The 11,825-nt window shown below is 35.6% G+C and overlaps 1 protein-coding gene across 1 annotated transcript; it reads right to left on the reverse strand.

Annotated features, from left to right (window-relative positions):
• Positions 1 to 10,772: 10,772 nt before the first annotated feature.
• On the reverse strand, positions 10,773 to 11,555 carry LOC126886085 (uncharacterized). The gene has a single exon (XM_050652929.1). The coding sequence runs from the start codon at positions 11,553 to 11,555 to the stop codon at positions 10,773 to 10,775; it is 783 nt and encodes a 260-aa protein (XP_050508886.1).
• Positions 11,556 to 11,825: the final 270 nt, after the last annotated feature.

The raw sequence follows: 11,825 nt of genomic DNA on the forward strand, positions 1-11,825 counted from the left end.
TTAAAGACTAAAGACTATCGTAGGTATATAAACTTTTTGCAGAGTGTGCAATTATATCAATGGGTCAAACAAAATACCATTCTAGACAATAATTTTCTTTAATACAGTCAAGTTTATGCCATTTATTGGATTTTTTGTGTGTTTAACCATGTTTTTAGCACATGTAAGGATATTAAATGCAAATGTTTATTAAGAAACAGACTGACTCCCGTGGGACATCGTAGATAGCTCAGTTAGTGAGAGTACCTATAGGCAGGGATAGTTTAGATTTAGATCGTGAGTTCAAACCCCACCCGATGTGAGTTGTTTATACATTTATTAATTTGGTTGGTTTTGTAACTAAAGGAACAGAATCATGAAAATTGGAACGAAGGGGTTTTAAAGAGTGATCTATTTAATGAAAATATTTTCATCTATTTCCTACTCCGGTTATATCGGAATATATTTTTTTGAATGGGACACCCTGTATGTTTTTACTTACATTTTTAAAATCTCCTCGATGTCTTCGTTGTTAAAATGTTTTGTAATGTTATATGAGGTAGTTTAAAAGAGAATTAAATTTTTTTCTTAATTTCGCAGCAATATTCACACCCTGTAGAATTGTAGTAGTTTGACATCCAAAATTATATTTATGTTCAGATGATTTTTCATATAATCTACTATTGTTAAGAATTGTTAGTATACCCCATTCCACGAATATAGGTAACGACTCTCTTGGATTATCGCGACAACGAATATTTTACTGTGCAAAATATGAAGGACGAAGGAAAATTGCAAATTATATTGTTGTTTATTGGAGTAATAGTATAAGAGCTGTGAGACATTTTTGAGTAGGTATTTTAGGCAACCTGAAAATTTTTCATGTGACTTTTCCATGATAGCTTAATACAAAAATGCCGGTCTGGCTGGAGCGTAGCGGTTATTTTCCCCAAAAATCCCCCCCAAAGTTAAAAAAGGGTAAAAATTGTTATTACAAAAAATATCATTGACGTGACTGTAAAGTAAATTTAAATATTCAAATATAAAGAAAATAAACAAGCCAGGCGATTTGAGGGCGATTTTAACTCTGCAAGATATTTGCATGGGCGTCCCAGGATTATTTTCAGGGGATGCATCTGAACTTCAGAAGATTTCATCTGAATCTGTACATACTATTAACGAGTATAAAATATACAACTATACATGCATAGCTATGTACATTCCTTCCGGACAGGGACGTGCAATTGTTATTTTGACAGGGTATTTTTTAATATTAAAAATAAATATTCTAAAAAAGACAGGTTTTTTTTGGTGAAATTTTCCAACTGCCATGTGATCAAACAATTTACGCGTGCATATAAATGAAAAGCGCTATAGGTAAGTACCAGTATGAGAAAGAGCGTATACCGATAGCTTTTTGCGTCCTCTGTTGTAACTGAGCGAGTCCGTTCGCTCAAGAAAAATCACTTGACGACCTGGCGATACCCATGTTGTTGTAAGTAACTTTTTTTTTATTAAAGGAAAATAATACGGACTATATAATAGATTTTGCAAATATGATAGAAAATGACAAATTTATTATTATAAATATATAGGTAGCAAAGTATAAAACTATAAACTAAATTAATTCTGTGTCCGAATCTTGTACTTCTTCAAACTCCTCATCTGAGCTTAAATATTCGTTCTCTTTTTCTTCGTCAGACTCCACTCGAGACTCAGATTCCTCTTCTACCTGATCTGTAAATAGTTGTAATATGCATTTAGAGTTAATTAAAAATTAATTAGTGATTAATTAATTGAGTCGCTACGTAGTCTTACTTATGTAACCAATACTTATCATATCAGGTTTTTTATTTCTTAATATAAGACCAAAGTAGCTCATTTTTTTCCTTCATAGTGTTGAGTATTTCTTTTTCCTTTTTCATCTTTCTTAATGTTTCCGTGTTTGCTATGTGTTGTGTCCATGATATTTTTTACATTATTCGATAACACCACATCTCACCAATGGCAAGTCTTTCTTCAGATGCGCCCGTGATTGTGCAGGCTTCGACTGACGAGTCTGACGAAGAAGAAGAGAATGAATATTTAAGCTCAGATGAGGAGTTTGAAGAAGAAGTACAAGATTCGGACACCGAATTTATTTAGCTTATAGTTTTATACTTTTCTACCTATATATTTATAATAATAAATGTGTCTTTTTCTATCATATTTGCAAAATCTATTGTATAGTACGTATTATTTTCCTTTAATTAACAAAAAGTTACTTAAAAAACTATAGTATATAATAGTTACTCTAACGTTTCGAGGCACAACAACATGGGTATCGCCAGGTCACGTGATTTTTCTCGAGCGAACAGACTCGCTCCGTTAGAACAGAGGACGCAAACAGCTATCAGTATACGCCCTTTCTCACACTTCTGCTTACCTATAGCGCTTTTCATTGATATGCACGCGTAATTTGTTTGATGACATGGCAGTTGGAAAATTTCACGAAAAAAACCTGTCTTTAGAATATTTATTTTTAATATTAAAAAATACCCTGTCACAATAACAATTGCACTTGCCTGTCCGTAAGGAATATACATAGCTATGTATGTATAGTTGTATATTTTATACTCGTTAATAGTATGTACAGATTCAAATGAAATCTTCTGAAGTTCAGATGCATCCCTTGAAAATAATCCTGGGACGCCCATGCAAGTATCTTGCAGAGTTAAAATCGCCCTCAAATCGCCTGGCTTGTTTATTTTCTTTATATTTGAATATTTAAATTTATTTTAAAGTCACGTCAATGATATTTTTTGTAATAACAATTTTTGCCCTTTTTTTAACTTTGGGGGGATTTTTGGGGAAAATAACCGCTACCCTCCAGCCAGACCGGCATTTTTGTATTAGGCTATCATGGAAGAGTCACCTGAAAAATTTTCAGGTTGCCTAAAATACCTACTCAAAAATGTCTCACAGCTCTTGGACCATAATTATTAGAGCAAAATACTTTCGTACTTCTTATGTTGCATACTAAAATATTCGTCGTCGCGATAATCCAAAACAGTCGTATATTCGTGGAATACATCATATAGCTAATTTTTTACTTTTAGAATACAGGGTTGGTCGAAACTCGGAATGAGTATTTTCTGAGTTTGCTTAAATGGAGCATCCTGTATTTTAGTATTGTAATGATATAATATGGTACTTTTTTATTTCTTAAGCATTTCCTATACCTAACTGCTTTAGTTTGTGAGTTATTGGTGATTCAAGCCAAATATTATTTGCAACAAAAAATATGTGAAATTTTATTAGGTTGGCCGTGAACATAAAATGTTCGCAAATAATTCAATAACAAATAATTTTTCGGAAATAGATACATATTAATCTAGAGTCTAGAGTCTAGAAGTCTAGACTGATCCTAAAAATTACCAATAATTATTGAGCTATCAAAATACCTACGTAGTTAAGATTGTTAGTTCGATTAACAATTAAGCACAAATTAAGGCAGTTAGGTATCGAGAATGCTTAATAAATAAAAAAGTACCATAAAATATCATTTCATTACAATACTAAAATACAGGGCGTTCCATTTAAGAAAACTCAGAAACTATTCATTCCGAGTTTCGACCAACCCTGAATAACAAATTCAACATTTAGCTACACTAATAATTTTTAACAATAGTAGACTATATTAAAAATCATTTGAACATAAATAAAGTTTTTGATGTTAAATAACCAATTCTACAGGGTGTGAAAACTGCTACGAAATTAATAAGAAAACGTAATTATCTTTTAAACTACCCTATATGATATTACAAAACCTCATATTTCAGAAAGAAGACATGGAAGAGAATTTAGAAATGTAAAAATATACAGGGTGTCCCATTTAAAAAAACGAAGTTATAGGCAACTTTCGGTATAACTGGAAGTAGGAAATAGATAAAATATTTTCATTAAATAGATCACTCTTTAAAACACTCCAATCCAATTTTCATGATTCTGTTGTCTTTAGTTCTGGAGATATTTTTAATAGGAAAGTTTATCTGCCTCAACATGTATGTTAAGTCAAGCTGAAAATGTACCTATACTATTACGTTGTTCTAAGATCTAAAGTAACGTTTAATAAATAGTAATATGCTTGTGGGCAACTGCGAGACTTGCAAGACTCTTGCTGCAAGACCAAGACCAAGACCAAGACCGGGAGTGCAATACCAAGACCAAGACCAAGACCAGGTGTATTGGTGCAAGACCAAGACTCTCTAAGTCTCGTCTTGGTCTTGCATTTGGGCAAGATTAATTTCTAATATCCATCTTCGGTGGATGTGGTTATTCTGGGTAATAATTTGTGCTGTAGTTGCTATAATTTGTAGAAATCACTTTAGCCTTCTTAAGATATAAAATAGGAGTGGGCTGAATGCTCGAATATATGAAATTTATGAAAATAAAAGGCAGATATCGAGCACCTAGTTTATTAAATCTTGCCCAAGTATACTTTCTAGGGCTCAGGGGCGTTTCATCAAATCAGGACGGTATCCTACCAGAATGCTGTAACATTTGTTTAGTTAAAGAGATGGCTTGGCAAATTAACACATAACATAAAACACACACTAGACAAAGGACAAAACAGATTAAAAAATAATGAATTCCTGCATCTTCATCATCATAAATCTTCGACGTGCAAATTATGTAGTACCGTGCATTTGTTAATTTTTAATCTGTTTTGTCTTTTGCTCAGTGTGTGATTTATATTTTAATGTGTTAATTTGCCAAGCCATCTTACTAAACAAATGTTACGACATTCTGTTAGGATACCTTTCTGATTTGACGAAACGCCCCTGAGCCTTAGAAAGTACACTTGGGCAAGATTTTTTAATAAACTAGGTGCTCGATATCTGCCTTTTATTTCCATAAATTTCTTAAGATATCTAAATATATTTACTGTAATCAATAAATCATATTTTGATGGTTTTATTGATTACAGCAAAGCATTCGGCTGCCTCAGATGGGACAACATGTGGAAATACCTGGATGAAATTTGTGCTACAAAACTCCTAGTGGCATTGCTAGTAAACCTCTACCTAGTAAACACAGCAGAAGTGTAGTCGGAGACGTTCAGGATTGGCAAAACAAGGCTGCGTGATAGCGTTATGCGCGAAGCAATCTTAGGATGGAAGTATGGTAGGGGGCATATCCATTGGCATTAGCAGACTCAACAACTTTAAGTACGTAGATGATACAACGCTTTTCGTCAAATCTTTGGAATAATTGACGGAACTGTTAGAACTAATAGAACCAGTGAGTTTGGAAGCAGGGCCGTTGATAAATAAATAAAAATCGAAGATTATGATCATAGATAGGAAGAAATAACAACCAACTAGGCATTGACAGAATCGATGAGATCGAAGTTGTAAATCAATTTGTGTATCAAGAGACCCTCAGAAGATTAGTCATGGCCAAGGGAACCATGACAAAGTTCACCAAAGAAAGTATGGAGAAGCCACAACATCACCATGGATATAAAGAAAAAATTTAAAAACAATGGTCTTCTCGAATTTACATATAGATACTGCTCTTTGAAGGTCGCCACAGAGTTACCAGGTCTACTGATTTTTCAGTAGACCTACTGATTTGAACTCCAATCTACTGATCTACTGAAAACTATAAAACCTACTGATTTGAACTCTAATCTAGTGATCTACTGAAAACTGTATAAAATCTAGCGAAAAATCTAAAAGAATTAAGTGGTCAAATAAATATAAACCATTTCTCATTTATATTATACAACCCATTCATATTATATAAACCATTTCTCATTCATATTATACAACCCAAAACCCAGCATCCAACAACGCATCCAACACGACGTTTTTATCTTCTTTCGTTTCATTTCACCCAAATTTACATAGTCGATATTATATTTGATGTTAAAGTTAGCGACGAAGGATTTTCATGGTAAATATAATGTGTTTGCTTTATATTTTGGTAAATAAAATGGGTAATTTTTGTCTTTTCTTTAGTTTAGTACTTATTCTGTTTCCAATTTCCAATAAGTGCAGAGCGTGTTTTGTTACGTTGTGAGTTGTGATATTTAGACTTTGCGCCTTGCGGTATTGATTTTAATAATTAAATATGAGATAAGCAGTACTTAGTTTTTAATTTATTAATTAGAAATAATTAACAATTAATTTCTGTAATTTATATTTTTGTTGGGAATAAGCACTGAAGCACATAAAATCAGTGTATTTTGAAGTAAAATAAATAAATAAAAATAAACTTATTTTACAGTAAAGTTGTAGCTTCCTTTGTATTTTAGTATTTTATAACTAAAGTATTATGAAGCTTTTAAAAATTAGATTATTTGGCCGCGTCCGTAATGTAAAGGTGGCCGTAGAAACCAGTTCATAAATAAGGGAATCTACATATAATTGGTTTGGAGAATTTTAAACTGGACGTTATTTAGAAACTAGCCGTTAATACAGGTGGCCGCTAACACAGGTTTACTGTATTATACATGGCTTAAAAAATCTACTGATTGCTACTGTTTTTTTGAAATCAAAACTACTGAAAAAATCAAAACTGACCCGACAACCCTGGGTTGCCAGAATGTTGCCAATACCCTAGCTAGACCGTAAGAGGAATCAACGAGTCTATTCTTAGAGAGCTGCTCGTTAGAAGTAGGCTTCGAAACATTATCACCGAAAAAATCAGAGCTTACTTTGGTCATGTGGTGCATAGAGATGATCATCATGGAGCTGACATTGCAGGGGGTGGTGCAAAGAGCTAGATCTTGGAAAGATCACCAACAGTGTATGTGTACCACATTAGAAAAGAAACCGGAGCTCCAATAAACCTTTGCTTCATGGTTACAGGGGATAAATAAAGATGGAGACAGTTTAAGGGAAATCATTGAAAATAGAAGGTGGCACGATGTGCGAATCGGACGACTGTTTCAATTTTTTATGGCAAATTTCGAGTTCGAGTTTCTACTTCTTGACTTACTTAACTTATGACGTATCCTTAGCATTAATTTTTTAGTTAGTATTTCAGCGTAATATCAATGTTTCATTATCACAATTTTGAAAATTTACACAAGTACAAGCTGTATAAAAATTAACATAATTTTATGCAAATAATCTGTCGGAATTTTTGGATGTAAAATAGTGTACCCTGTTAGACGATTTAGACTATATTAATACTGAACAGATTCTATTTTATAAAAATTGTGTACAGCATTTGACTTGTTTCTATAATATTTGATATGCATATTTATTTATACATTTTATAGATACTATTGTAACTATCCTATAAGATGAATAAAGTTCATAGAAATCCGCATGTCAAGGCTTACAATTATTCTTGGAATGCAAACAACATTAATTGTATACTTGTCTAACCACAAGAATGTATTTTTAAATAGCTTATTTGGCTTTGAAGATCTTAGGAAGCTGATGGGAAACAAACACGAAACATCTACAGATAATTATTTATTACATTTTAATAGCCCGAAAACCAGTTTTCATAAGCAAATATAGTGAATAATAATTTATCTCTTATTCCTAATGACACATGACTTCTCAAAGACGCTGTTCAAATAAAAATTAAGTAATTACTTCAATTTCATTAATGTAAATAAGATGAAAGTCACGTTATATAAAAATCGGTATTGCAAAATTTACGCTCATTAAATTCATTATACAGAATTACGAATCAAAACCTTCTCATTCATAATTCAGTGGCACATTAGCGAATCAATAATATATAGTGGCAGTGTCGGTTAATAAGAAAATACCATAGTGACTTGCTTGCCTTGATCCTTCATTAATATGCAGATGAATGAGGACCATCTTAAGGATCTCTCATCTCTCGCCGGGTGTTAAGTGTTTCAATGTTTCGCAATAATTATAAAATATTTGGTTAAATTTTGGAAAAGTTGTTTTTGCCTGAGGATATTATAATATAGTAACTGACACCACTTACAAAAGCACAAGTTATGACATTGATTAATTAAGATTTCCTCTTACTTGGCATTTGCCATTTGTTATGGCATGGATCCCAAATATATAAATAATTAGAAATATTCATATTCTTTTCTAGTTTTATTTTGATTGTTTTTTTGGATTTTGCCACATATCTGATATTTATGTATCGTGTTGGTAACTAATGTATGTTTCCTCTTCATAGCTTTTATGTTACATTCGAAAAAGTTAAAGTGTGATACTTGTTCTGCAGATCTACAGGATCTTCATTTGTTGTTATCTTTTTTCGAAGAGGCTATTAAGCATATATTTAATATTTAAGCTATATTAAAACCAGAGTTTTGGTTTTTTAACTGATATGTTTAATACAAATGTTGCAAATTTGATTTAAGTAGTAGATTGCGTAATGTAATAAGAAAGAAGAAGTATTTATAAAATTCTTAGCCAGAGCTAATAGTACATATTTTAGGGTTTACTACTCTTTTTCGTTGCCTTAAAAGTTAATTAATTAAGTGAGTAATATATTGAATTCTTGTCTAACTCCTCTTCTTCTTTTTTCTTCTTATTCCTCAGACTTTCCCTTTTCAGGGATCGCTTTTTCATAGATTTCTTCCTCACTCATTTCTGCCTATTGAGTCTGCTTCATTTAAACCAATTCTGCCACAGAGTCCTTCCATCTTCTTTTCGGGTTTCTTCCACTTCTCGTTCCCTTAACTTCGAATAGTTCTATCCTTCATCGGTTAGTTCTCATTTCTACGTCTGACGCCCAAACTACTGAAGTCTTTGTTCTTGAACGTTTTTTAAGACTGTTGTCACCTGGTTCTTTCCCGAATCAAGTTTTTCCTGCTCTTGTTTCTTCTAGTCTTCCGTAACATCCACTTTAATAATTTCATTTCAGTTACTTTGTGGCAGGTTTGCGGGATGCAAAGTAGTCGGTGCACACTTTAAACTATTTTATTTGTTTATTTATAACAAACTACATACTAAAACAAGTAAGAAAAACTATGACAGTTCTTTTCAGAGTTTCTGAATGTGTTCTGACAGATGTCGGTTAATCCATCTCCTCTTCTTTCCCCAGTCGGTCAACACATATGTGGTCGTAGGTTAACTGTCAATCTGCCACAGGGCTCCCCTCCAGTGAGGAACCTACTGGTTTCGAACGGCTATGTTGACCTGTGTTGCTCATCAGACGGTTGGCATATGCATGTTCTTCCTGCACCTGTTGGGCCACTGGAATATATGCTGGTTTGAGTCGGTTCATGGAAATTCCCTGAGGAACATTTTTGACATCCACAGTTAGAAACTTGTCACTTCGTTCTATCACTCTGAACGGGCCTGTATAGTGAGGTGTAAGCGGAGGCTTTACTTTATTAGTCCCCACAAACACATGACTCGTAGTCTGCAGATCCGGATGGACAAAGGCAGTGCGGACTGAGTGGTTGCTCGTCGGTACAGGCAGCAATGCCCCCATGGTCTGACGTAGTCGTTGGACAAAACTGTGCTCGTCGGGTGTAGCAGCACTAGGGACAAGCAGCTGTCCAGGGAGATATACTGGGGTACCATACACTAACTCGGAGGCTGTACACGCAATGTCCTGTTTGAAAGTGTTTCGAAGGCTTAGCATGACCAGAGGGAGGGCGTCAACCCACGATACTGTGTCTGCGGCGATGAAAGCAGCCTTGAGGGTTCGGTGGAAACGTTCAATACATCCATTTGACTGTGGGTGGTAGGCAGTGGTTTTAATATGTTGTACACCTAGCAAGCTATTGAGCTGGCGAAATAAGTGGCTCTCAAATTGTCTACCAAGTCCATTTGCTTCCAGAATCCGAAGTACTGATGCCAGGTGTTTCTCATGCTCGGTATCAGTCTCCGAGGCAGCCAAAATATCGTCGATGCATACATACACATATGGGCATTCTCGAAAAAGGTGATCGAGGTACCTCTGGAACGTCTGGGCAGCATTTCGCAAACCGAATGGCATTCGGAGAAACTCGTAAAGCCCAAAGGCGGTTATTACAGCCGTCTTTTGTACATCCTTCGGGTGGACTGGAATTTGGTAAAAAGCACGTACCAAATCAATACAAGAGAAAATTCTCTTTCCATGTAGCTGGTTAGCAAGATTCTGGATGTGCGGTATTGGGTAGCGATCTGGTTTGGTCATGGCATTTAGACGGCGGAAATCTCCACAGGCTCGCCATCGTCCATTGGACTTCTTAACCAAGTGAAGCAGACTAGCCCAAAATGAATTTGATGGTCGGATAATGCCTGCCTGCATCAGCTCGTTGAATTCTGCTCGTGCAGCTTGAAAACGATCTGGTGGAAGTCTTCGTGGTTTAGAAAAGACTGGTGTACCTCGAGTCTCAATATAGTGCTGGACCCTTTCAGTATCCTCTGGCATAGTGGCTGCCGGACGATCGTAAGGATGGGCAGTGGATAGGCTTACTTCTGGTAATTTAACACGACGAGACACACAGGTAATACTGCTTGACATATTTGAGCTTACTAGTCGTTTGTTTCTTATGTCAACACTAATGCCATAATGTGTCAGAAAATCGACTCCTAGTATGGGTGTGGTGACATCTGCGACTACAAAAGTCCATGTTACAGGTTGGTCTAGATCAAGGTTTAGTGAAAGTTGTCTCTGCCCATACGTTTGGATGCACGATCCGGTGGCAGAATATAGGCATACAGTGCTGGGCCGAGTCGCAGTGCAGATTTTACGTGGAAGCACACTCAGGTCTGCCCCTGTATCAATAAGGAACGGAAGTTGAAGAACATCATCGGTAATGAAGAGGCGGCGTGGTATGTGAGGGGCTGCAGTTGCCGCCATTACTGCGCCCTTTCGTCGTTTTTTGTAAAACTGCAGGGTGGTCTACATTTCTTTGCTTGTGCACCAAATCTTCGATGGTAGTAACACTGCTCGTCAGATGATGACTTGGTATTCTTGACCATTTGAAACTGTTGCCGTTCTTCAGCTACAGCTAATCTGTTGGATAAAGCGCTCACTTGGTCATTCAATGCAGCCACTGCTTTGTCTAAGGTAGGGCTTTCGGTAACAGCCATGACTGGAAAACTGGAACATCGGAGGTACTTATCGGCTTTCTTAGCAAGCTCTTCTAGATCTCCATCAAGAACAGACATAACACTTCGAACAGAAGGTGGTAGGCGGTCCAACCAAAAATTTTTTAGAACTTGTGTACTAATGCTATCCGTGGCCATAGCTTGCATTCTGTGGAGTAGTTGAGTGGGTTTTAAGTCACCCAGAGTGAGCTCCATTAATCTGTGGATCCTTTCATCTGAGCTAATGCCATACCTTTCGAGAAGGTGAGCTTGCAGTTGTGTATAGGCATTGCCAGCAGTTGGATTCTTTACAATATCCGCCACTTCTATTAGTATGTCACTGTTTAAACTAGCAACAGTATGATCGAATTTGCAGTTGTCAAATGTTATTTTGGCTTGTCGGAACTGCGCCTCCAACCGAAGAAACCATAGTTCTGGTTCATTGCGCCAAAACTCTGGAGCTTTTATGCCTACCCGTGCAATTATTGGGTGATCATTGCCTTCATATGGTGTAGCATTATCTTTTGGCATTGTTTGGTCGTTATCTGTCATAATGTCGTCTTTACATCGTTGTACTTACAATCTTTTCTCTCGGGGTTACCAATGTGGCCGGTTTGCGGGATGCAAAGTAGTCGGGGCAAACTTTAAACTATTTTATTTTTTTTATTTACAACAAACTACATACTAAAACAAGTAAGAAAAACTATGACAGTTCTTTTCGGAGTTTCTGAATGTGTTCTGACAGACGTCGGTTAATCCATCTCCTCTTCTTTCCCCAGTCGGTCAACACATATGTAGGTTAACTGTCAATCTGCCACAACT

The sequence above is a fragment of the Diabrotica virgifera genome, chromosome 6 (assembly GCF_917563875.1).
Source record: "Diabrotica virgifera virgifera chromosome 6, PGI_DIABVI_V3a".
Taxonomy (NCBI): Eukaryota; Metazoa; Arthropoda; class Insecta; order Coleoptera; family Chrysomelidae; genus Diabrotica; species Diabrotica virgifera.

Excerpts from the sequence above, each read along its gene's own strand:
- LOC126886085 (XM_050652929.1), bottom strand. The coding sequence starts at position 11,555 with ATGACAGATAACGACCAAACAATGCCAAAAGATAATGCTACACCATAT.